We start from the raw sequence: 27,925 nt of genomic DNA, 5'->3' as shown, positions 1-27,925 counted from the left end.
GCATTTGTTTAGATCATCGGATGCAGCGCCAGAAGCTTGGGACATCACGGCCAAGCCCCGCTCATGAAATCATGACCACGCCCCCACAATGCAAGTTTATGGGAGGGGCATGATGGCTGTCACACCCCTTCCCATAGACTTGCATTGAGGGGGCATAGCCATGGCGTCACGAGCGGAGCGTGACCGTGACATCACGAGCCTCCTCCCCGCATCCCCAGTCATCCAGCACAGAGCGAAGTTCACTCCGTGCACCGGATGTCTGAGTTGCCACAGCTGAGATCATGGGGGTTCGCAGCGATCAGACATCTTATCTACTATCCTTTGAATTGGGATAAGATGTCTAGGGGTGGAGTACCCCTTTAAGCCTTTTTAAGTGTTTTTTGTGTCTGTACTAATTGTTACCTATAATGAAAAGTGTTATATTTGTTGTATATGGTGGAATAATGAAGAGAAAAAAAGAGAAAATCCAGCAACTCACCACAAAAAGCATTCAGTGAATAACAGCCGCCATGGATGTCTGGGATCTTGCAGGAAGCTCAGAGGCTACCATCATGGAGCCGGACGAAGTGCTGATTGCACGAAACACACCGGTTTGTAGCCTCTGAGCTTCCTGCAAGATCCCGGACATCCATGGCGACTGTTATTCACTGAATGCTTTTTGCGGTGAGTTGCTGGATTTTCTCTTTTTTTCTCTTCATTATTTCAGTTATATCCTTGCACTACCGCCTATTTCAGTTGTCCTAATTTTGAACCGTTGTGACTTTTGGTTTTCGTTTTTTCATATATCCTATTAATTGCTTTGGGTGATTTGGTTAGGTGCCTCCAGCTGTTGCTCTCTTCATCTATTTGTTGTATATGGGTGTGCATCACTTTAGTGTTTTACTTTCGACTCTTTTGGGTTATATTGTGTGTTTCAAATACTTGACAGCTCTGTGACTCAAATTTTTGGCTGAGCTCCCCATTATTTGCAGGTTCAGTGATTTTTGATCACTTCCACCAGTCTGAGGAGGAGGATGCTCACTCCAGTCCAGATGGCAGCTGGCAGTGTGGGTCAGATGGGGAGAGAGATGTAGAATGCTCTTTCTTACTCCTTGCTGAGGGCTTTAAAGGGGTTCTCCGGTGCTTAGACATCTTATCCGACATCTTAAAGACAGCTTTAAAGGAGTTCTCCGGTGCTTAGACATCTTATCCGTCATCTTAAAGACAGCTTTAAAGGGGTTCTCCGGTGGTTGGACATGTCACGCCCCCTTCCATAGGCTTGCATTGAGGAGCGGAGCGTGATGTCACACAGGGGCGGAGGCGTGACGTCACACGCCATCGGCCCTGTGGTTGCCGGTAATCAGACCCGGAGCGAACACGCTCCGGGGACTGATTACAAATGGGGTGCCGCGTGCACGATCATGGGGGTCCCCAGCGGTGGGACTCCCGCGATCAGGCATCTTATCCCCTATCCTTTGGATAGGGGATAAGATGTGTAAGCACCGGAGCACCCCTTTAAAACAACACAGGCCCCAGATTTTCCTGCTCCTGCTAAGTGGTCATGTACATTTTATGCATCACCACTTGTTTTATTTCCTGCCAGTGGGAAAAGGGCACCTTTAGGAGAGGATTCAAAAGGGCAGGGGCTCAGGTCCCCTTCTGGTCAACCAGTGCATGTCTCTGGGTTTCTGAATAATAAAATATTGGACAATCTGTGCATGGGTCATTGCATAGAAGAATAGGCACAGGCTAAAATCACAAAATCTCCTCAGTCCTATGCACATGAGACCTCTTTGGGAAGGCCAACCAAAATTGCATTGAAAGTGGTTTTCTGCAGGGATGGTCTTGTCAAAGAAAATGGCTTCTATCCAAAATGCAGGGTGAACTCGAAATAAACCACAAGAAATCTGATCTGGATAAGGGGGTGGTCTCCTCAAAGAAGTGATTGGCATTTCTGATTTGTGTAGATAATATAGAGTGAAAGTCTCACCCAGATTTCTTCTTTATTAGAGCCAAACGTTGTTTCAATTTTTTCTATTCATTTTTTTGTATTTTATTATGGGGGAAGCCATCTTGTCTGAACTGACTTAAGTGTTTCGCTTCACAGCAGGACTTATGGACCATAAACAACAATAGACAAAACCTGTTCAATTCACATATATTGGAGACTCTACTGGGCATTCTCTGTGACCTTTTCAGTGTTCATTCTACAGGGAGGTGGAGGCTGATCTCTGCTGTGAATGGTGGTGGATCCAGTGTTATCTATATACTTGTGTCATCTTCCTGTGCACTCCTGTCTGTGCTTAGAAGAAAGGCATTCCTGGGGAATGATCTGTACAGAACAGGACACCTCAGCTTAGTTTTAGGCCCCTAGTGGCCAGAATGGAAACTGCAAGATGGGAAAACTGGAAAAATCACCAAAATTTTAGACACTGCCTATGACATAGAGCACAGTCTTCAGCCTTTCCTGTGCCTTGGACATACATTATTGTTCCTCCAGTACACTACACGCAGGGTGCCATCAGCTGTTGCAAAACTACAACTCCCGGCATGCTGGGAGTTGTAATTTTGCAACAGCTGAAGGCACCTTGGTTGGAAGACACTGACATATGAAAAGATCAGTAGGATATCTCAAGATTCTCAAGATGCCCTGATATGGTAGCCATTGACTGTAATGTGTTTCTTTTTGACACGTTGATTCTCAAACCTCTAAATAATATTATTATTTTTTTTTATCTTCTTCTTCATCTTACACCATTATTTGAGTCAATTTAATTTCTGACATACGAATCTGCATTACCGTGAAATGAGCTAACAGAGTATAAAATGTGTTTCATTTAGAGTTTTCAAAAGGATAAATGTTTTCCGTTTACTCATTGGTTTTAAATTACAAAGACAAGTCAGTGTTGCGCGGCACACTGTGGAAATCCTGAATAATTAAATAGCTATCGTTTCCATGCATTCTGGAGCTCGTAAAGGAGGAATTGCTCTTAGGTCTGCTCTGTGATAGAACTCAGTCTATTGTCATGTGTCGTGTCACATATACTTGTCTCTCTTTTTTGAGTGTATTTTATGCACATATAAACAGAAGGGTGACATGTTATGCTCTTTGTGTTGATACAGTTCAGTCCAAGTCAGTATTTCTGTAGCTTAAGTGGGCACTCTCATTAAAACTTATTTTTGCTATTGCATTCCTTATGGTAAATAAAAAATCTTTCTAATGTACTTTGCTTAAAAAAAAAAAAAAATTATGTTTTCTATGTTTTATTTGTGTTTAAAAAAGATGCCACTAGGTGTCTCCCTACTTGTCCAGAGTACATTTCCCCCCATCTCTTGCACAGACTTTGAACTCCTTCTGGCCTGGCAGAAGTCCAAAAGCAGGAAATGCAGTCTGGAGTGCTGAGGGGGAGGGGGATGCAATCTTAGCCAATCATAGCTCATCTCACACTGAACTGCTCTGGGCTGTGTGTAGCAGAGTGAGGGAGGAAGTTCTCCCCGTATGGCTTCAGATGATGTCACACCTGCTGGGGAACGCCCCTTCCCAGTCTGTGAATCTGACTGAGACTGAGCGGAAAATACAGAGCAATATCAAGGTAGAAAACTAGAAAATAATAAAAATAAAGGCAGGGGGTGGTTTATCATGATGGGGGCAGTGAACTGGGAGTATTATAAAATTTAACAAGATCATGAGAGGTACACTTTAACCCCTTAGGGACTCAGCCCATTTTCACCTTAAAGGTGTACTCTGGGGAACTAAACCCATAGCTCATCCTTTCCTTCTCCCCAAGCTAAGTATTTGTCTAATTATCATTCATTATCTATATAGTACAGTTTTCCTGATGCAGCTGTCACTTACTTGCAAGAAGTGAGAGATCTACATAATCCTTTCAGCAACTCTGTCTTCATAGAACTCATTGCCCCCACCTTTCAGGACAAGCCCACATGACCTCTGTCTTGTCTGGCTTTAGAGCGTCTGGCTGAAAGACACAGCTTCCCTCCTCTCCTCTCCCTGTGTCACCATCTAGGAGAGAAGCCGACAGGGAGAAAACGAAACAACATCCAAGCACAGGAAAGACTTGTTTGTACAATATGCAATAAAGTGTAAATGTAAAACTAGTTTGTGCCAGCCGCAGTGACTGCTGGGAGTGGTAGTTTTACAGCCAAGCATGGGGGAGACAAAATATAAAAAGTCCCGGAGGACACAAGGGGCCACAGGAGTGGGTGGAATCGAAGGTAAACCGCACATGGGACACAGACAAGGTGCTGTGGAGGCTTTGAGGCATTTTTTTATTCTTTAGGTACCTGGAGTACCCCTTTAAAGGGGTACTACCGTGGAAAACTTTTTTTTTTTATCAATTGGTGCCAGAAAGTTAAACATATTTGTAAATTACTTCTATTAAAAAATCTTAATCCTTCCAGTACTTTTTAGGGGCTGTATACTACAGAGGAAATGTTTATCTTTTTGGATTTCTCTGATGTCACGACCACAGTGCTCTCTGCTGACCTCTGCTGTTCATTTTAGGAACTGTCCAGAGCAGGAGAAAATCCCCATAGCAAACATATGCTGCTCTGTCCAGACAAGTTCTCCGGTACTAGGCACCAGTGAACTTGGCTGGAAGGCTTGACTAGTAAGAGCGCCAGAGGGACATGGGGTACAGGGTCAGGAGCAGAGGAGGTTTGCGGCCTCGCATGGCAGCGTATCCGCCGCTTTGGTGGCTCATCATCAGAAGATGAGGAGGAGGACGAGGAAGAAATAAGGCAGGTGGGGTCTTCCTCGTCCTCACTGGCGCTTTCAGTGTAAGAGGCACGTAAGGCATACACCTCCTCTACTAAAAACACCTTGCGGGCCATTTCCCTACTCTAATGGGAGGTGAACTGTATTTATGTGTGGGGGAAAAACTTTATTGGTGTGTGTGCTGCATGTGGTGTGGTGCGATACTTCCTACCCAAACCCGCCCTAACCTGCCTTAACCTACTACCTAACCTGCCCTAAGAACAAAAATATAAAAATATAAAATAAAACTCCCAGCATGTCCTTACTATAAGGACATGCTTGGATTTGTAGTCATGCGGCACAGTTGACAAGTGCTCCCCTCTTCGGCCGGCTACCATGAATACGAAACTACCGCACTGTAGTTTCATTTTTCTCTCCTGAAGCTGTGATTGGCTGAGACCCCTCAGCCAATCACAGCTCCAGGCGGGAAATGTGAAATGACAATGCCGTAGTATTATATTCATGTTTCTCAGCCGGCTCCGCCCGCCACGCCCGCCCGCCCGCATCTATCACATTCTGCCCCCCGCATACACCCCCCGCCCACAGTATACCACGTCTCCCCCCCACATACCACCCGTTGCCCGCATATACCATCCGACACCTGCATATAACCACCCGCCGCCCACTGGCATTTAACACCCGCCAGCTAGCAAGACTACAACTCCCAGCATGTCCTCACTTTCAGGGCATGCTGGGAGTTGTAGTCTTACAACAGCAGGTGGTATATGCGGGCAGCCAGTGAGCGATGCGGGCGGCAAATGATAGATGGGGGCAGCTAGCGGGTGTTATATGCGAGCGGGACTTTAGCTACTTTTTGTAAGCCAAGTTTTTTTGTGTAGATTTGTAACTTTTTAACCCACTTTCAACTTTTTAACAAAAGTTGAAATTAGTAAATCCATGCCTACAGCTGCGTCCTTAAGGGGTTAAGGGGGAACTCCAGTACTAGACATCCACAGGATAGGGGATAAGATGTCTGATTTCCAGGCGTTCGACTGCTGGGACCCACATGATCTCCGATCCTGCACCCCGGCATTACGAACCCTTCTCCATTCATGTCTGTTACGCCGAGCGCTCCGGGTCCCTGCTCCTCCCCGAAGCGCTCGCGGCGTTTCTCTCCCTGCAGCGCCCCGGTCAGACCCGCTGACCGGGAGCGCTGCACTGACATTGCCGGCGGGGATGCGATTCGCATAGCGGGACGCGCCCGCTCGCGAATCGCATCCCAAGTCACTCACCTGTCCCGGTCCCCGGCTGTCATGCTCTGGCGCACGCGGCTCCGCTCTCTAGGGCGTGCGCGCCAGCTCTCTTAGATTTAAAGGGCCAGTGCACCAATGATTGGTGCCTGGCCCAATCACCCTAATTAGTTTCCACCTGCTCCCTGGCTATATTACCTCACTTCCCCTGCACTTCCGTGCCGGATCTTGTTGCCTTAGTGCCTAGAGAAATCTTATTCTGTGTTTACCCTTACTGTGTTCCTGACCTCCTGCTATTACCATTGACTACGAACCTTGCCGCCTGCCCCGACCTTCTGCTACGTCTGACCTTGCTCTTGTCTACTCCCTTGTACCGCGCCTATCTCAGCAGTCAGAGAGGTTGAGCCATTGCCAGTGGATACGACCTGGATGCTACTGCCGCTGCAAGACCATCCCGCTTTGCGGCGGGCTCTGGTGAATACCAGTAGCAACTTAGAACCGGTCCACCGACACGGTCCACGCCAATCCCTCTCTGGCACAGAGGATCCACCTGCAGCCTGCCGAATCGTGACAGTAGATCCGGCCATGGATCCCGCTGAGGTCCCCCTGCCAGTTGTCGCTGACCTCACCACGGTGGTCGCTCAGCAATCCCGACAGATCGCTCATCTAAGTCACCAGCTGTTGCAAGTGTCCACCATGTTACAGCAACTTCAGTCGCAGCTACAGCAGCTGCAACAGCAGCCACCATCTCCTGCACCTCCTCCGCAGCGAGTGGCCGCTCCTAACCTCCGCTTGTCCCTGTGGGACAAATTTGATGGGGACTCTAGACTCTGCCGTGGTTTCCTGTCACAATGTTCCCTACATTTGGAGATGTTGTCGGACCAATTTCCTACAGAACGGTCGAAGGTGGCTTTCGTGGTTAGTCTCCTGTCTGGGAAGGCTTTGTCTTGGGCCACACCACTCTGGGACTGCGATGATCCTGTCACCGCCACTGTATACTCCTTCTTCTCTGAGGTTCGCAGTGTCTTCGAGGAACCAGCCCGAGCTTCTTCTGCCGAAACTGCCTTGTTAAACCTGGTCCAGGGTAGTTCTTCTGTAGGCGAATACGCCATCCAATTTCGTACCCTCGCCTCTAAATTATCCTGGAACAACGAGGCTCTCTGCGCGACCTTTAAAAAAGGCCTATCCAGTAACATCAAAGATGTGCTGGCCGCACGAGAAATTCCTGCCAACCTGCATGAACTTATCCATTTGGCCACCCGCATTGACATGCGTTTTTCTGAAAGACACCAGGAACTCCGCCAGGAAAAAGACCTTAATCCCTGGGCACCTCTCTCACGATATCCCTTGCAATCTACCCCTGTGCCTTCCGCCAAGGAGGCTATGCAAGTGGATCGGTCTCGTCCAACTCTTGAAGAGAGGTCTCGCCATAGGGATAAAAATCTATGTCTGTACTGCGCTAGTACCGAACATTTCTTGGTGGATTGCCCTATTCGTCCTCCACGTCTGGAAAACGCACGCACGCAACCAGCTCACGTGGGTCTGGCGTCTCTTGGTACGGAGTCGGCTTCTCCATGTCTCACTGTGCCCGTGCGGATTTCTCCTTCTGCCAACTCCTCCTTCTCTGCCGTGGCCGTCTTGGACTCTGGTTCTTCTGGAAATTTTATTCTGGCCTCTTTGCTTGATAGGTACTGCATCCCTGTGACCCGTCTCATAATGCCGCTCTACATTTGTTCGGTCAACGGAGTCAAGTTGCACTGCACTGTGCGTTACCGCACAGAGCCCCTGCTTATGAACATTGGACTGCATCACAAGAAAATTGAATTTTTGATTCTGCCCAACTGCACCTCTGAAGTCCTCCTCGGTCTGCCATGGCTCCAGCATCATTGTCCCACCCTTGACTGGACCACCGGGGAGATCAAGAATTGGGGTCCTGCTTGCCGCAAGAAATGCCTCACGTCTGCTCCCAGCCCCGTCTGTCGAGCCTCAGTGTCTCCTCCTGTGCCTGGTCTCCCCAAGGCCTATCAGGACTGTGCCGTGCCTCCTCATAGCCCCCGTCCTGGTGACACTCTGCGCCGTGCCAAGCCTCACCCTCTGCCCCCCCTCCCCATTCCCACTCCTTCTGAACTGTCTGCTGTTCATGAGTATACCCAGGACTTCACTGTCCCCCAGAAGGAGACTCTACAATCGCTCCCAATGTCCTCGTCCCATGTGGAGCGACATCCCGACAAAAAGAGGGGAAGACCTAAGGGGGGGGTACTGTTACGCCGAGCGCTCCGGGTCCCTGCTCCTCCCCGAAGCGCTCGCGGCGTTTCTCTCCCTGCAGCGCCCCGGTCAGACCCGCTGACCGGGAGCGCTGCACTGACATTGCCGGCGGGGATGCGATTCGCATAGCGGGACGCGCCCGCTCGCGAATCGCATCCCAAGTCACTCACCTGTCCCGGTCCCCGGCTGTCATGCTCTGGCACGGTAAAATAGCAGTCAGGGCGGTAGGGCGCGCGCGCCAGCTCTCTGAGAATTAAAGGACCAGTGCACCAATGATTGGTGCCTGGCCCAATCACCCTAATTAGTTTCCACCTGCTCCCTGGCTATATTACCTCACTTCCCCTGCACTTCCTTGCCGGATCTTGTTGCCTTAGTGCCTAGAGAAAGCTTCTTCTGTGTTTACCATTACTGTGTTCCTGACCTCCTGCTATTACCATTGACTACGAACCTTGCCGCCTGCCCCGACCTTCTGCTACGTCTGACCTTGCTCTTGTCTACTCCCTTGTACAGCGCCTATCTCAGCAGTCAGAGAGGTTGAGCCGTTGCCAGTGAATACGACCTGGTTGCTACCGCCGCTGCAAGACCATCCCGCTTTGCGGCGGGCTCTGGTGAATACCAGTAGCAACTTAGAACCGGTCCACCGACACGGTCCACGCCAATCCCTCTCTGGCACAGAGGATCCACCTGCAGCCTGCCGAATCGTGACAATGTCTATGGGGAGACAAAGATACAGGCCAGCATTTATCATTGTAGGTGTAAGTGAAGCATTTTCTACACCTTTTTTTGTGTGCTGGTAATGTGTAGGAGCCCCAAGTTTATTAAATGGTCACAGAACATTAGACAAATTTTGTGCAGGTCACATTTTCTGAAATTTATATTTTCACATACACCAAAAAGCTAAGCTAAGTCTGGACTGGTTTAGTTTTAGAGACATTTCAGTGGCTTTGTGCCTTTTTGCACATTTTCACAAAAGGCGCAGTTCATAAAACCCTTCCACATCATGTGTATTGCCAAAATCAGTGGATTGCAACTCAAAATCTGCAGAAGTGCGTGAACCAAAAAGCACAGAAAAGGCGCAAATAAACCCTGCTTGCGCCTTTTTTGTGCCTTTTGTAGACACAAAAAACAGTCTAAAGACAATGATAAATTAAGGGCACATTGTTCGTGAATCTCCAGATCTCACATAGAGATATATGGAGGGGACATGTTGACCACAGCTTTGACTCAGAGACACAGGCACTAGGACCATTTGGTCTAAATGAAGGTAATGACTTGAGCTGGTTTCTATAAACAAATAAATAAATACCAATAGAATTGCATAGTTTCTGCCAATCTCACCCTGGGCCGCCATGTCTTGAAGTGCGGTGCTAATTCACCTTTGTTTTTAAGTGGTTAATGTTAGTAATACTAATAAATGTTTGTATTTGTATATAAATAAAGTGAGTTAGTGTTGACATTGAGGCTTCCAGTAAACACGCCAGCGCGAAACGTGTCTGTCGCCTTATCCAGTTGTCCTGTAAGTCATTCAGATAATTGTTATGCTAATTCTGTGAGTGCCACTTGTATTCTAGTCTTGAACTTTATTTATTTTTGTGTTTATGTGTTTATGAGTGTGAAGGTTACATTTGTTTTGGCACTGAAAAATATAAACAGGAGAAGCCCTTTTAAAATGTTACTTTTGGGCCCCTGTTACTGACTGCTATTTTACCAATATTTAACTGGTACTTCTGAGCTAATCCCCCCCATCTCTTAAAAACATGGTGGATATGGCATCCCCTGAATCATCTACGGCTCCTCAATCAATACAAACTTTGTATACTCTGCTCCAGAACTCATGTTACTTGGCTAGACCATCATTTTTTTTATAGGAATACCATCCACTGTGCAGACTACGGTCTTTAAATACCGTGTATGTTCTTTAATGAGCAACTTAAAAGTAGTTATAGTTCCAGTACAGTCACACTCATCTCTGTATACTGATTTCTGTTTTTCAGAACATAATAAGGATGTTTTTTTCTGATAATTTGAGTTTGCTCCAGTTCTCTGTAATGATCGCGACTTCCTAAAACTTCCGTAATTTGTTTTCTAGAAATAGAAAACTTAAGCTAATCACAAGATGAGATCATGCCGCCAGATGTTCTCCCATGTCCCCATTTAATCACATATATAACTCCAAGAAGCTATTTTATGTGCCGCTATTCAGCTCTGTGCCATGGCTTTTCTATTGTAGTAAACCAAAACTTTTGGCTTTCACGCCTTAACCTGTTCTTGCTCCGACTTGTCAAGGCTCTGTTGAGTTGCCTCCTTAAAGGGGTACTCCACTGTCTTAGCATTTGGAACATTTGGTTCCGAACACTGGGTGCGGGCTGCCGGTGTCGTGATGTCACGTCACGCCCCCTCAATGCAAATCTATGGAAGGGGGCATGGCATCCCCCAAGCCCTCTCCCATAGACTTGCATTTAGGGGGTGTGACGTGATGTCACGAGGGGCATGGCCGTGAGGTCATAACCCCTGCAGGCCCCACCCAGTGTTTGGAACAAAATGTTTTGAATGCTGTGGCAGTGGAGTACCCCTTTAACAGTACAAGGTCAGCCAATTCCACCCAAATAAGTAGGATCATTTGTATTTCATTTAATGGGTATCATCTAATGCGTTTGGCCATTTCTAGTGACAAAAATAGGCCCTCCTCACTGAACAAAGCTTACCTAAATTCTTATTTTACAAAATGCTGACTTTTTGATAAAGAATACAAGGCAATGCCATGTATTGTGTTATATTTATTTATGTTATATTTATCAAACTATAGCTTACAGAACATAGGAAAATTGGCTATATGCGATCCCTGGGCCCAGCTATTCTTGGGAGTGCAATAACCTGAACAACTAATATTGTTTTCCACTTACTAAGCGACTCAACTTCATACATAAGAACTCTATGTGCCTTGGGCTGTCCCATGCTTATGAAAAAACTATTTTGTGACACACTATGAGCATAGACATATATACATTTCCAGATGTGGACATAATTCAATTCTATTTTTCTTCTTTTCAATGTAATATAAAGTTATGATGTGTAAATGTTGCTTTGTTTTGAACAGCACACCAAGTTCCATACAGGTGTTCAAAAACACTACTGAGGAACCAGGTGGACTCCTGCCATTGGAAATTGTCCTATATTACGTTTAAAATTTTTTTTTATTATTATTATTTTTTACCATAACATAAAATATAAACCTAAAATGTAAAGTCAAAATGTTGGATTCAGATGAGTGGTACAAGCATTCCAGAAAGTTGCAGAAGAAATGGGAGGATATATGAAATATTTTTGGTTGGATAAAGCTCAATTTAAACTAGATTTCCAGGATAGCAATAACAATAGTCTATTAAAGGGAAACCAGTCACTTTCATGGCACCATCCACATGAGGTGTTACTGTATGTCTTCTACAGTATGTATGTTGCCCACATGTTTTTGCAATAAAGGATGAAACCTCCTATGAATGCCTATGAGAACCCATGTTGCCACACACTATGGGTATAGAAGTACAGTGGGGTAAAAAAGTATTTAGTCAGCCACCAATTGTGCAAGTTCTCCCACTTAAAAAGATGAGAGGCCTGTAATTTTCATCATGGGTATACCTCAACTATGAGACACATAATGAGAAAAAAAATCCACAAAATCACATTGTCTGATTTTTAAAGAATTTATTAGCAAATTATAGGGGAAAATAAGTATTTGGTCAACTACAAACAAGCAAGATTTCTGGCTTTCACAGACCTGTAACTTCTTTAAGAGTCTCCTCTGCCCTCCACTAGTTACCTGTATTAATGGCACCTGTTTGAACTTCTTTTCAGTATAAAAGACACCTGCCCACAACCCCAAACAGTCACACTAGAAACTCCACTATTGCCAAGACCAAAGAGCTGTAGAAGGACACCAGAAACAAAATTTCTGCGCTAAGCTGGAAAAACAGAATCTGAAATAGGCAAGCAGCTTGGTGTTGGTTAAGGAATCTACTGTGGGAGCAATTATTAGAAAATGGAAGAATACAAAACCACTGATAATCTCCCTCAATCTGGGGCTCAATGTAAACTCTCACCCCGTGGTGTCAAAATGATCACAAGAATGGTGAGCAAAAATCCCAGAACCACACGGGGGGACCTAGGGAATGACCTGCAGAGATCTGGGACCAAAATAGCAAAGGCTACCATCAGTAACACACTACACCACCAAGGACTCAAATCATGCAGTGACAGATGTGTCCCCCTGCTTAAGCCAGTACATGCCGGGTCCATATGCTAGAGGGCATTTGGATGATCCAGAAGAGTATTGGGAGAATGTCATATGGTCAGATGAAACCAAATTAGAACTTTTTGGTAAAAACTCAACTTGTGTTTGGAGGAGAAAGAATGCTGAGTTGCATCCAAAAAACATCATGCCTACTGTGAAGCATAGGGGTGGAAACATCATGCTTTGGGGCTGTTTTTCAGCTAAGGGACCAGTGCGACTGATCCGTGTAAAGGAAAGAATGAATGGGGCCATGTTTCGTGAGATTTTGAGTGAAAACCTCCTTCCATCAGCAAGGGCATGAAGATGAAATGTGGCTGGGTCTTTCAGCATGACAAGGATCCCAAATGCACCGCCTGGGCAACAAAGGAGTGGCTTTGTAAGAAGCATTTCAAGGTCCTGGTGTGGCCTAGCCAGTCTCCAGATCTCGACCACATAGAAAACCTTTGGAGGGAGTTGAAAGTCCATGTTGCCCAGCGACAGCCCTCAAACATCACTGCTCTAGAGGAGATCTGCATGGAGGAATGGGCCAAAATACCAGCAACAGTGTGTGAAAACCTTGAGAAGACTTACAGAAATGTTTGACCTCTGTCATTGCCAACAAAGGGTATATAACAAAGTATTTAGATGAACATTTGTTATTGACCAAATACTTATTTTCCACCAAATCAATTCTTTAAAAATCAGACAATGTGATTTTATGGATTTCTTTTTCATTGTGTCTCTCATAGTTGAGGTATACCTATGATGAAAATTACAGGCCTCTCTCATCTTTTTAAGTGGAAGAACTTGCACAATTGGTGGCTGACTAAATACTTTTTTGCCCCACTATATACACAGTACATTTCCAGATGTGAACATCATTTTATTTTATATTTCTTCTTTTTAATAAATATTTACATATAAGGTTTGCTTTGTTTTGAATAGTACACCAAGTTCTATGTAGGACTTCAAAAACATTCCTGAGGAACAGGTTGGACTCTTACCATTGAAAATATTCCTTAAAGTTTTTCTTACCATAACATAAAATATACATCTAAAATCTAAAGTCAAAAATTTCAATCTTGATAAGTAATACAAGCATGCAAGAAGGTCATAGAAACAATGAGAAGGTATAGAAAATATTTTTGGATGGATAAAACTCAATTTAGGCCAGATTTCCTGAAAAGTGATAATAATAATCTATTAAAAGAAAGCAATCATCCCTTTTATAGCGTCATCGTCATGTGGTGCTATCTCATGACTTCTAAGTATCGCGTCCGCACTATATTGATATAAAGTATGAACCTCTTACCTTGCTGGACTGGAATCCATTTTGTCTATAGCAATTGCATTGTGGTTGTCCCCGCTGGCTTCTGCCTACCCTACTGCTTTATTGATAGATCTTTCCCTATACACAAACAAGAAGGGATCTATTAATCAATCATGGCTGGAGGGACAGAGAGGAGCTCCCGGAGACCACCCTGATGATTCATAGTTGGGGCAGCAATGAAGTGATGACCGGTTCCCTTAAATACTGTAGGGTAGGTTTCGACTATGTCAATTCTAATGTACAGAGGTAAATATCCAACATTTATGTACACACAGCCTCGATTTAGCTTTTTCTATTCCATGTAACAAATGTGAATCGAGGTACTTTATGTATGTTGTTATTCCTTTATGTACAACTTTTTTTATTTGTATAATTTTCTCAATAAAAATTTACATGTAAAAAAAAAAAAAAAATACTGTAAGGAAAAAAACACCTGTGTATTGTACCCTATGAGAAAGTTATGAGGTTGTTTTTTTTTCTGTAAAATTTTCAGTCAGGGTAACAACGGAAGAGGTGAATCCAATGTGCCAAAAAATATGAGCAGACATTTTCTTACCTTTTTTTTGTTGCTTCTGCGTGGCATCACAACAATACGACTTGGCTTTTCAAACATCATTTTCAGATTATCCAGAGGAATGGCAAATCTTTCAATCTTGCGAGAAGCCTGAAGATCCTCTTTAAAAATAGTTTCTCCATTTCGGTGTTTCTGAGATGCTTGGTTGGTCCTTCTGTCTTCACGGCCCTTGCTCATGCTTGTGGTCAAAGAAAATATTCCTATATAGAGAGCTTTATTTACCTATTAGCTCGTGAATTAGTGTTACCCTAAAAATTTTAAATGATTTATCTCAAGAACCAAATCTGTTCAGTTCATCAGCCGGTCATTGGTTCTATTTCATAATTTTTTCTTTCCTCCGTAAATGTTCTTTTTATTTAGAAATTATGAACTCTTTTTTTTTCTTTCTGTTCTTACTCTTGGCAATGTAAGTTATTTTTTGTTTGAAATACTTTTAGTTCCTTGCAAAGTGTTCCTCTCAGTTGTCTTAGATGACGGTCTGCCGATGGCAATGAGTTTTTTTTTTAACTCTGGCAGCTTAGAGTTTGGTCCTGGCAATCATTCCTCCCAGAAGCTGGTCCCTTTTGCTCGAAGCAGCAGCGGCATAAGCTTCATAGAGTATTCACAGCCTTGGAGGAAGCTACTCAGTAGCTGGTTGATGGGGATACTTGGATCAGAAGACCATTCAGAGCTCTTTCCAAATTCTCAATGAACCTTATACAGTTAGGCACGTTCCCACATCCAGAGACTTCAGCAGACTAACATTAAAAATAGAAGAAGAAGAACTGTAGTTATTTTTTATTTGAAGGTCAGTGGCAAAAAAAACATATCCATACAAGTACGGAGGCTTTTCATGATTTACAGCATTTTCGGAGCTTTGGAAATAAGCTTTCATTCTAAAGGTCAGATGGGTCGAAAAGTCTGGTGTTCAAAATTAAATTCATCACAAAGTTTCCCGACTTCTAACTTCAAGAATGGGTTGTTAGTGACAACTTGGGATCTTATTTTTCAAGCTTTACTGGCATATGGAGTTATATAGAGATACAATAGTACATTATGCTGCTAAAAAAGAGGAATAGTTAGACATTAAGAGAGAAAATCTTGTCACTGGGGTCACTTTCTGCTTCTAATACGTTACACTAAATAGATCAAGAGACATAAAGAAACATCCCACAGGAAAGTGCTATGATGGTCACTTCTCCAATGTCCTGAGTAGGAGAATCTATGTAGCACATGAGAATAGAGCAATGTCTTATGTCATTTCTACAAATGACATAAAAGATAGCAGACAAATGCCTGATAGCAGTATAATCTTGCCAAGTACTGACCCCTGAAGTAGCTAGTCTAGCATTGTGTAATAAGTGAGGTTCTGACCTGTAGGCAATGTTCACACAGGGAAATGCCCACACGGAAAATCTCCATGCGGACATTCCCTGGATAGCGGAGCGATGGAAGAACATGCCGGTGCTATGACTGCTCGGAAATGTGCCGTCATAGATGGAAATGCATTTCCGTGCATAGTCCGCAGAAAGAATAGACATTCTTGGCCAAAAACCAAAACTGACCCAAAACTACAACTCCCAGCAGGTTGTGCTATAGAGCAGTGATCTGCAACCCGTGGCTCTGTAGCTGGTGCAGCAGTACAACTCACAGCAGGCAACAACAACAAGGGGCAGTAACATAATTAAGTGCATCAACAGAGCTTTCCCCACTACAGCCCTATGTCTGCAATAAAGTTCAGAGGCCGGCCGCACACACTGGCATAACTTTCTTTCTAAATGGGAAAACTCTTAGTGAAACTAACATGGAAAAGCAGGGAGAGCATAAAAGCAGATATAGTAGACCCATAAGGTAAAACAAGGTGTATAACACACACTTTTATAATCCCCTGAAGTGACTGGGCATGGATACGAACAGAATGAAGTGCTTGACACACCCTCACCTTTCAAGCCTGATCCAGGCAAAGGATATGACTTGTAGTCCAAAACAGGAGATAATTGTGATATACAAAAGTGCCACATACAAGGTATTTTTCAAGAAATCAGTAGGTTATTAAAGAGAATGGAAAACGTGTTTCAGGATCAGATTGGTCCCTTGATGAGGTCCTTCTATCTATAAGAACCTGATGAAGGGACCATTTCAGCCCTGAAACGTGTTGTCCATTTTTTTCCCAATAAACTGTCTTGAAGAATATCTTGGTATTTGGTGCTTTTATATAACAAGTTTTGAATTACATGAAATTTTAGTTAACAGCAAATGTATCCGTACAAAACATCGTCAGGCAGGTTCTACCAAGGCAAGTAGGATCATGGGGTGTATCAAAATAGAAATAAAGTCATAGTCCTACCACTGTATAAATCACTAGTCAGACCACACATGGAATATTATCTACAGTTTTTGATATTAGGGTAACCAGTGTACAAAAAAAACATAGGGGAGCTTGAGAGGGTCCAAATATGGGCAATCAAAGAAATACATTTAATGGGTGGGCTATACTACACAGAAAGATTATCAATATTATTGTTATTTAGCTCACAAAAAAGACAGCGGAATGATAATTGAGAAAGCTCTTGGGGCATATAACTTATATATGACCCAATGGAGGCCAAAAAAGAAAAGTGCCCTACTGCCCTATGAATTGATGTATTTCTCCAACTTATTTATTTTTGTTACTTTGTGCTGAAGTTTTATGCAGTGCAGTACAGAGATTGTCATCACCCCCATCAGTTCCTTTTATAGTAGGGTTCAGAGTAAAATTTCCCTATTTCAGACATATACCTTGAGCAAGATGTGAACAGAGCCTAAGGGTCTATTCACATGGCGGAATTTCTGCCAGCGGATTTCCTATTGCGGGAATTCTGCCTCAAATGAAATCCCAACACAGTTCTATGGGATTGCGCATTCCCGTTGACACTTTGGAAGTGTCAACAGGAGTGCGGAATCCCATAGAAGTGTATTGGGCTTTCATTTTAGGCAGAATTCCAACATGTGAATAGACCCTTAGGCTAGGTTCAGACTACAGAATCTGAGTGCGGCAGAATCTGAGTAGGACCATGTGGACACTGCAGTCTCCAATAGACTGCAATGTGTTCCGCGAGTATTTCTGCCTGAAAAATGAGCAACGCCATTCTTCAGACGGAAATTTTAAAGTGGATTTTCCGTTCACAAATTCTGCTTCACAAATACCGAAGTGTGAATTTGTGAACAGAAACCCATTCACTATTCTATACATTTTAACAAGCAGAATTTTTAGTGTGAACCTAGCCTTAAAGGGGTACAAACAGATTTGTAATTTACTTCTTTTAAAAAATCTTAAACCTTCCAATAAATTTTATGGGCTGTATACTACAGAGGAAATTATTTTCTTTTTGGATTTCTCTGATGTCATGATGACCACAGTGCTCTCTGCTGACCATTGCTGTCCATTTTTGGAACTGTCCAGATCAGCATATGTTTGCTATGGGGATTTTCTCCTGCTCTGGACAGTTAAAAAAATGGACAGCATAGGTCATCACTGTGGTCATGACATCAGAGAAATCCAAAAAGAAAAGCATTTCCTCTGTAGTATACAGCCCCTAAAAAGTACTGGAAGGATAAAGATAAGTCCTTTACAAATCTGTTTAACTTTCCGGCACTAGTTGATTTAAAAAAAAAAAGTTTTCCACCGGAGTACCCCTTTAATGTAGATGCTCACGGAAAGACGGTGCAGTGTATCTCCATACATACAGTATAGACAATAGAGTAATACAGTGATGTATGATAACAAGACTCCGGTAAGGAGTCATAAAATGTACCTACCTTCTATGGAGGTTCAAGGAACTTTCAATAAAAAAGTTCTTGAAGTTAGGGTGACAGATAGCATCCCTACATTATCTCGATCCACCTTGCTGTGCCTCCTTCTAGTGACTCCCGAGAACGCCTGGAATGCAACTGAGGGGGGAGGAGAAAGACACAGAATCTCCTATATCTGCCTAATGGAAATATATTATTTAGTGTCTCCTAGATCTGTCTACTAAAAGTACACTTTCTGCTATAGAGCGGTTGCAGATGAGTTGCTGATCATCTTACAGCATTGCACTCAATGGATATCTTTCCTTTCAGTGTGCTATACAGCTACGGCTAGAGAGCTTTTTTTCTTTTCCCCCTAATCCGACACAATACTGTGTTTCAATACAATTGTGCATTATATGACCGACCGGCAGAGACAACATGCTGCAGGGTCAGTGACGGCAAACAATGCCCCCCCAGACATGCATTTTGCAGGGATCTCATCACAGCTGTTCTGTTGTAGGAGATACCTTTCAATCCTTACCTTGTCTGTAACAATGCTGAAGACAGGATGCATAATTCATTATACATAGAAAATGTACACCACTTGTGGACTAACTCAAGTGATGGGCTAGCCATTTAGGATATTAATTGTTCAATATGCACACACAGAGGATTTTTATGCATTTGCAGGATGCACAGATAGAAGTAAATATCCACATACTTAAAAGAGAATAATAAATTGAATAAAGAAGATCGCTGTATAGTGTTCATAAATAATGCTACTAAACCGTGCCCATACATTACATACTGTAACACAAGTAATAAATAGTGTTGAGCGTGAATATTTCCAATTCAAATATTTATTGCGAATATTCGCATATTCGCGAATATGGCGAATATAGCGCTATATATTCGCAATTACGAATATTTGTAATTTTTTCCCCACAAAACACATCACAGTGATCTCATCCCTCCCTGCTTCCAGCTTGTGGTCTAAAGAAAGCTCCTGTACTATTTACTGTATTAGACTGGAGAGTGAATATTTGTCAATATCGTCACTAAAATTAGATAGTAATAAACCTAACCACAGAAACACATGGAGTCACTTGTTATAAAATATAGAGATTTTTATTGGTATGCATTAAAAGAACCATAAGGTTTAAAAGAAAAAAAAGAAAAAGGAGAGGGACAACAGCATCACAAAAAATACAGCGACATCACCAGCACATCTGCCATTAAAGATGGTAGTAGGTGGGCATATTATGTATGGTGTAAAGTACATACAATATGATTAGCAGCAATATGGAGCACTAAATAAAGTAATTAAGTACAATATTCTCATAGTTAAAGTTCCATATGCATAAAGTGCTATAAATCAGAGTCTAGCATAACAGTGCAGCAAGATAGTACATGACAAATACCCACAAGAAAAAGTATACGGCATAGACCGGGATGGCGTCACTCCCGGTATGGGTAGTGGAGTGTCAGTTGTATCTGACCTTTCTACTTTTGGACTATCCTTTTCTAGTGTGTTTTGTATTTAGGTAATAAAATAAGATAGGCAGATCAATAGATGGATAGATAATATAGACAGATAGGTAGGCAGCGGTTATTTTCGCTTTGCGTAAATGCGCATGCGGGTATGCGCATGCGAATATATGCAAAGGGAAAATAACCATGAATATATCGAATATGCAAATTTTGCGAATATAGGACAAATATTCTTCCATATATTCGCGAAATACCGCAAATTTGAATATGGCATATTCCGCTCGTCACTAGTAATAATACAAACAGCACACAAATAGCATGTCGATATGTTTATTTTACTAGTATCATGTTTAGCTATATACAATGTATCCATATTGGGTGGGGGACCTGCCTGAGGACTGTTATGTAGAGGTGCACTTACCTTTCATTGAATTTAGCTACAGGAGTTGTCTGGGCAGAGTATTTTATATATATATATATATATATATATATATATATTTATATATAGATATATAGATATATATGTATATATATTGTTACGACACTCCCCGACAGGTAGAGGAAGCCGCCGCTTGGAATGATCCCCTTCTCCAGGAACGCAGGTTGGTTCCAGCCGACCGTCCAACTCCCGACCGGAGGATACGAACGCGGCCCCTCACGATCAGCAAATCAGTCGAACTCCTTCCATAGCTAGAAATAACGAAAGCGCTGTCCCAATAGTAATTCCCCCCACAAACGAGACCAGCTCTGTCTTGAGGGTCAAACAGGAATGAATTTAATGGGGCTACCTGCCCGGTATTTATGCAGGTCTCCACCAGGTGGACACTCCCCTAGGGGACCGGATGGAAGAGTGTAAAACATAGTGGACAGTAACCAATTGCAGTGGCTTCAACATAAGCCCTTCCCACTTTACCCATACCTCCCTCCTCTCTATCCCCCAGACAACTGGGAAGAAATCCAATTATCTCCCAGGATGAAGAAATCCAATTATCTCCCAGGACAGAGACAATTGCCATCCCAGAACACAACAAGAAAATACATTGAAACATATAAATGACGAAATAGAAGGCGGGTGGCAGCTTCCAGCGGTGTTTGGTAGATAAAGGGTCCGTTTTTAGTTCCATAGGATTTGTACCGAACACTGCTGATTTTTCCTCGGGTCCCAAAAATAACCGCCGCCTCGTGGTCGGCGAACGACGACCATCCGTACAAATGGAATGGAGAGATGTCTGCGGTTAACCACAACGTTCTAATTGGGGCCAAGAGGTTAACCAGCAGATGGATCCGTCACACACGCACATAAATATATATATATATATATATATATATATATATATATATATATATATATATATGCTCAGAGAGGGATTTATAAAAAAAAAAAAAAAAACACACTCTTACCTTCCTTGCTCCCACACCGCTGAGGGTATCACGGAGCTCCTCTCCCTGCTGTTTGGCACTTCTGAGGATGCAACCTCACATGATCGCTCAGACAATCATCAGTCACAGCGATGTCCTGCCTCACCTGCTGATTGGCAGGCAGTTGTGTGACATCACGTCCCTGTAAGCGCCCCACCGCAGGGACCAGAGCACCTTCATACCGGCGGCTGCCTGACAGCGAGGAAGGTAAGTGTGTGTTTTTGTAATTTTAAATCAACCCCTTTACTGAGCATATATGTAGAAAACACTTTGCCCGGGCAATTCATACAAATTAACTACAATATCAAAAAGCACTGTATAAAACCTTTAGCAGGATGTAATTCACATCACAACAACCACACAAAGACAGACATACATATACTGTGACTTATCCAACTTCTGACAGAGTAATTCTTCTTGTGACACATAACTATATTATGAAAGCATACAGAAATAAAACCAACAAATAAAATAACGCACCCAGAAGGAGTTGTTGGAATTATTATGTGTGAATGTAATGATGAATGATAAATGTGTGTATATATAATAGATTGATGGATAGATAGATTCAGTCAATATATAAAACACTTTTAAATTGCAAGTTAAATGCAATAAAATATGAAAAAACCCATAAAAGAAGAACAATGGAAATATAAGTCATCATAATGTGACACTGAACTCACATTGTTACGAGAACTTGCTATTTCACTTGTATATATTTTGCTCTTGGAACTTTTGAGGCATAGCATTGGTTGCCAGGGATACAGACAAATGACGAGTCCCGGCCGCACTAAGCCTTAATTAAAAGACATGCACTTATCTCCCTCTCTTCCCATCGTTCTCTGCACTCCAGCAGACTTGGTTTCAGCCACATCATTTTTCTGGGCATTTTATTGTTTGCCTGCATTATTTCCTAAGAAGAGACTTAAAGTCTTTGAATAATGTTTGCAATGGTACATTGAGTCTCGGTGGTCAATACTTATGCTTGCAGCGTAATAATGTACTGTGCATGTTCCATTTATAAACTTATGTAATGCATCAGCCTCAATAGATAGAATACAGTATAATTCTAGCTGCACTTGAAAAATGCTGAATTTCTATCACCTGTAGATAAAAGAGAAAAAAGAGACCGGCGGGGGGCACCTCATGTATTAGCACTTAAACCCTGTAAGGAATAAGGTGGAGGGAAGGGCTTTGCTGGCCCTTAAGTAATGGCCGATCACCTGGAGCGAATATAAAATTTGCATATAGCCCAACAGAGTGGGTAACCAATGAAAACAGGAACAGCTGCTGTGCCCAGGGTTTCAGGAGAAGGGATGATCCAATTCTGAAGCGAGTAAGTAAAAGTAGAGGAAAATTACCATTTGGATGGCCAATAAGACGTGACGTCCAAACCAGGAATATTTCAAAGCACTGGAGTGGTTTATTAAGGCAAAAAATAATAAACTGTATACAATAAAGGATGACGCATTTCGGGGGAGCCACCCCTTCCTCAGATCAGTGTCTATCAGAGCAGTAAAATAGCAAATAATGTGCTAATGTTTTTCACCACTCTTTATGTTATGTTTATGGTTCCCCACCAGCTGTCAATGTTCTCACTGACGAAGGGTGCATGCGCCTGAAACGCATCTGTTCTGTTGCTTGTACTGTTTTTACCATGAGTTAATAAAGGCTGGATTTTCTACTTACCCACGCTGGATCATTTCTCTTGATTGTCCTTACTGTCTATACAGGTAATATACCGTACAACGTAGAACTTGGCTGTATGTAGATATGGTCACCAGTAGTTATTCTGTGCAGTCCTGTGATCTGTCCATGAAATGGCACCTGATGATCACTAGAAGTTCATTTTGTAATGGCAGGATAGGCAGGGCTCTGTGCAGGCTCCTGGCTTGTCAGTCATCCTGATGTGTGAGCTGTGGGCGTCACAGAGCCTCAGTGCATTGAGCCCTGCTTAACCTCAGTGTACAGAGCCCTGCTTGTCCTCATTGCACAGAGCCCTGTGTGGTGTCCCGGTACCGTATTGCATACCGTACCTTGTGTAGTGGTCCCCAAAGTCAGAGTTACTACGTTCAGGTAGGGATCCCCAGGTGGGACAGCCCCTAGTCGCCTCTCATCTACTCTAATTTTATAATGTTTCTATGTACATATTTCATAATGTATATTGTGGCAGTGTGGCAAGGAAAGGGTGTATTTCCCTTGCTATCTCTGCAGAATGCTCCACCTGTGGCCTGATTAATGAGGTATCAGGAAGGGAAAGTGTGTGTTTTAAAAGGAAAAGAGACAGAATAGTTGGGGCTTTTCCTACGAGACAGCATGTGGGCTGTAGGGAAGAGACAGAGGCTGCTGAGGAGTATACAGCCCGAGCTGAGTGGCTCAAAGAGAGTGACATTGTGAGTAGAAGGTTGCAGGGGGACATATGTTTAACCGGCTGAGGGAAGCTCAGCGGTTGTTAGTCAGGACAAGCTGGTCTGTTTAGTCAGTGACCAGACGGTCTAGGATTTTGTTTTGTTCCTGCTTTTTGTTTATTTCTTACCCTGCAACCTGTCTAATAAAACTGGCAAGGTGCCAGATTTGCATTATAAGCGTTTGTTTGCTGGTTTATTGAGAAGAAACGCATCCTGTGGCGTGGTCAAGGACGATCCCAGAGCTAATCCCCAAGGAGGAATCCTTACAATTGGTGTCGGAAGTGGGCAAACACATTGCTAGGAGCAACCAGTGGTCGAGTTGAAGTGAAGTTGTTGCCAAGAGAAAACTACCGTGCATGGTGCAAGGGTGTACTCTTTCTCAGAGAGGAGACAGTGGGACGAGCCCAGCTGTGGAGTACAAGAGCAGGACTGCGCCTGTGGTGAAGTTGTTGCTAGGGGCAACAGATCTCATAAAGCGAGTGGGCGCTCTTTCTCAAGTAAGGAGACAGGTGGACGGGCCACCTGCAGAGTGCAGATTACGTTTTGAGACTGTGTATAAAGGTGTTGCTAGGGGCAACGGAAAAATTTTGTTGGCAAGCAATTCACATTTCGGCAGAGGACTGTACTGTGTTTGCAAGGTTTGAAGTGTTGCAAGATGGATGTCCTGATAAGTGCTTTGTTGCAGACTGCTGCAGCGCAAGAGGAAGCAAGCTTTGCAGAGTTTGAAAGGATTGCTACACATGAGGCATGGCCCAAGACACACTGGGGAAACTTGGTGTTTGGATTCATTGGAGGAGATGCCCAAAAAGTTCATTGTGAACTGGATCCAAAGATATTACGGGACTATGAGAAAGTCAAGACAGAGATCCTGACTAAAGTGGGAGTAATCCAAGCTGCAAGATTACAGTGTGCACTGCAGCCTAACACTGATGCTGGGTTTAAGGTTGCAGAGCTACTTAAAGAGCAAGTGGAGCGATGTTCTGCACCAGAGAAGCTGGTGAGAGGTGTCCAGCACCAGCCCTTAACTGACTGGACGGCAAGAGATTCTGGTAAGACTGTTCCAGGGGTTATGGGGGCCATGTTTAGAGACTATGAGACTGTACATAAGAATGATGGGACTGTGAATAAAAATGCTGAGTCGGAGGGTGGTGTTTCCCTAGTTGACTGTGTGAACAGTGTTCAAGGTGGTACCAACCTTTGTCCAGTTGCAAAATCATGTGAGGGTGGAGAACCCCTCATGGAGACTGATGGGACTGTTCACACTGTGCAGATCGGATTGAAAAAATCTGGTGAACAGAAAATGTTGAATGCAGGACTGGGAGAAAATGTAACAAAACACACTTTGCCTGAGTTAGGTCCTAGTGCTATGAACTGTCCTGTAAATTTGGAACATGTGCAATCTGATAATGTTTTTGTTGAAAAACTTATGTTGATGTGTTCAGATGTAAACTGCTGCCACCTCTGACAGGACAAAAGAAAACCTGTGTGAGCTGGAAATAGAAGGGAAAAAATGACGGTTTTGTTAGATCCTAAATGTGTAATAAGTCTGGTAAAGTCCAGCAGGAGAAAGCCAGACCCCGCTATAGTGTCTATGCAGGCTGGTATTTGGGGTTATAAAATGGTTAATGTCTGTATTTCTACTCCCTATGGTACTATAGATCACAAGGTTGCAATAGAGCCCTCCTTGGAGTATGATGTAGTACTGGGGACGGATTTTCCATTTTTTCAGCAATTATGGGAAGACTGTCAGGTAACTAGAGCAGGTACACCTGATAGGCCCACAACACTTGACTTGCACCACACACTAGTGGAGAGTTACTCAGCAGAGGCTGAGGACAGGGAGTGTCAGCAGTCACAAGATGTAGGTCAGATAGGGGTCTGCCAGACTGCTGGGGGAGCTGAAGACCAGACCATGAGTCAAGTCCAAGAGGATCCAGCGACTCAAGTGACAAGTGTGCCTCTGACTGAAACAGAATCTTCAGTGAAACCAGAAATGGATCAGGTACAGGAACATGGGTTCCATCCGCCAGCTGAAGATAAGCCCAAGGTGGGGCTAGAGTTGCGCGGTCATCTGGAAGAGGTGACTGGAAAAGAAGCTACAGAGATGTCTGTGGATAATGCAGAAGTACTGAAGAGAGTACATATGGAGCTGGGTGCTGCGCTTACTGTCACAGACAGAGTCCTGAGTGAAGGAGATGTGATGTCTGGACCAGAGATGGATCATGACCAGGAAGGTCGAACCACTGGACCAGATGTTGTTGCAGACCCAGGAGCCCTAGACCTTTCTGCTGGGCAGCAGAGAGACAGTGTTTAAGTGAAAGAGAAGTCTGCCAGTGAGCAGAGAGACAGTCCAGAGAGACTGTCCAGGAACTACCCTGAAGCCCAAGTGGCCAAGACCCTTGAAAAGGGGGAGACTACTCCTAAAGGTGGAAAAGAGTCTGAACGAGTTGGCTTGAAGGAAGAGACAGGCCAAGCACAGGTGACTGTCAGAGGACAAGAGAATGTCACAAGGTCCAGCAGTGAGAGTAAGGAGACCGCTGTAAGTAAGAGATCTCGGAAAAAACGCGCTGGTCTTGGTAAAAAAAGGGAGCAGATCCAGAACCTTAACGAAACCTTACAGATGGTTTCTGCTAAATTGTCTCAAAAGGAAGAAGTAGTTCATCACCTGACAGAGGAAAAAACGCTTGCAGACTTGAATAAAGAGCAGGAAGCGACGCTTCAGCTGCAGAAAGATATGGAGCGCCACAAAAGTAAGTTGGCGGCTCTGCAGGATGAACTGTCCCGCTCCCAGGGTCTTATGACCAGCAAGGAGAGAGAATTGGAGATTCTGGCCAAGCAGATCTCATTCAAGGATGAAGAAGTGAACGTCCTGTGTGGGGCATATCTGGCTCTACAAAGTGATCACAAGGCTAGGTTGGTAGCCATGGAAGAGTTGGAGAAGGAGAAAGTGGTAATGGCTCATAAGGTGCAGAGCCTGGAGGCGCAGAACGAAACGCATATTAAGTCTCGCGCAGCTGCCTTGGATTCACTGGGTACTCAGCTCTCTGAACAAGAGGCTCAGCTAAAAGTCTATGAGCAGAAAGTGTCCAAGATGGCGCAACTGAATAAAGACAATGAGCAGATGAGAGAACAACTGCTGTCCCTGGAGGATACTGTCAAAAACTTGACAGAATTGCTGGAAAGTGAGAAGAAGAACTCTGCTAAGCTCAAGAGTGAGCAGCAGAAATGTTTAAAGCTGGAAGGGGACATGAAGGTCCTAAAAGAAAGTCGTGACCAAGCTATAGTAGAACTGGCTAACGAGAGGTTAAAAGTGTCTCAGATGGAAACTGAGGCCAAAGCCACAGCCGTCCGTGTAAAAGAAGAAAAACTGCTTGTGGGGCAAAAGCTACTGGAGACAGGGATGCTTTCTCTAAAAAAGGCGGAGTCTGAACAATGGACGCAAGAAACAGTAGAGTCTGAAGACCATGAGAAGAAACCATATGGGAAGTCCTCTGAAGCTGAGACTGAGGTGAAACCATATGGGAAGTCCTCTGAAGCTGCAGATCTATTGATATTGCATGGTGAAAATTCTGAGGCAGAGAAGTTCTCTGAGGTAGAAGTTAAACCAGAGATAACTGCAGAAGTTGCAAGTAAAGTCAGTGACACATCTGAAGGTGCAGGTGAAAAACTGGCTAAAGGCGCCAAGAGTTCTCAGCCTAAAAATGAGCCTGTGAAAGCCGGTGTCCATAAAGAAAGGGCTAATAAGAAAGCAGAGTCCTTAAAAAGAGGTCACTGTGATAGAAGACTGGGTCGTGGTGGAAACCCTGAGAGGCACTGGATTAGAAAACACTGGAAGAAAGTCCGCAGAAGTAGAATTTGGAGAAGAGTCCGTCTCAAGGAGAAGATGGACAGGTGCATTAAAGGGAAGCCTCCTGAAATTGTGGAGGATGACTTAGAAGACCTGCAAATGGGTGATACAGGCTCGGTTGGCCACCAGCAAAGTTCGTGCAATGGTCATACCAGTGACAGAAGAAGACAATGGTTTAGAGCATCTGCCTTGTCCGCACCTAGTGTCCAGAGCACTGCACAGACCAAGATGAAGAACCTGGTGTTGGAAAGGTGTGACATGAATGGAGCTTTTTACAAGGAAATTGTCAAAGGTGACCAAAAGTCTTGTGCTCGGTGGCTGATGAAAGTGCGAATGAAAGAAGGGTGCACCATTGAAGTGGTGCAGATAAAATCTACTGATGAAGGAAGCCAATTGCCTCAAAACCTGTTGGACGTAGCTGTTCAAGGAAAAGGAAAGGCAGTTGGACTCTGCCTTTTGAATACAAGTGCTCCTTCCCGGTGGTCTGAGCAGAGGGGGGGGATATGTGGCAGTGTGGCAAGGAAAGGGTGTATTTCCCTTGCTATCTCTGCAGAATGCTCCACCTGTGGCCTGATTAATGAGGTATCAGGAAGGGAAAGTGTGTGTTTTAAAAGGAAAAGAGACAGAATAG

The 27,925-nt window shown here is 43.8% G+C and overlaps 1 protein-coding gene across 1 annotated transcript in view; it reads right to left on the bottom strand.

Annotated features, from left to right (window-relative positions):
- Positions 1-21,784, bottom strand: part of XIRP2 (xin actin binding repeat containing 2) — a 468,169-nt gene extending 446,385 nt beyond the window's left edge. The window contains exons 1-3 of the mRNA XM_056534393.1: positions 21,723-21,784; positions 18,157-18,288; positions 14,362-15,116 (exon numbers count right to left, since the gene is read on the bottom strand). Of these exons, the coding sequence (XP_056390368.1) occupies positions 14,362-14,556 (195 nt within the window). The 5' untranslated portion in view covers positions 14,557-15,116; positions 18,157-18,288; positions 21,723-21,784. The remainder of the gene's footprint in view (positions 1-14,361; positions 15,117-18,156; positions 18,289-21,722) is intronic.
- Between the last annotated feature and the right edge of the window lie 6,141 nt (positions 21,785-27,925).

Source organism: Hyla sarda, chromosome 8 (assembly GCF_029499605.1).
Source record: "Hyla sarda isolate aHylSar1 chromosome 8, aHylSar1.hap1, whole genome shotgun sequence".
In the NCBI taxonomy this organism is placed as follows: domain Eukaryota; kingdom Metazoa; phylum Chordata; class Amphibia; order Anura; family Hylidae; genus Hyla; species Hyla sarda.
The sequence above is the reverse complement of the archived record's forward strand: the minus strand, read 5'-3'. Positions and strand labels throughout refer to the sequence as shown.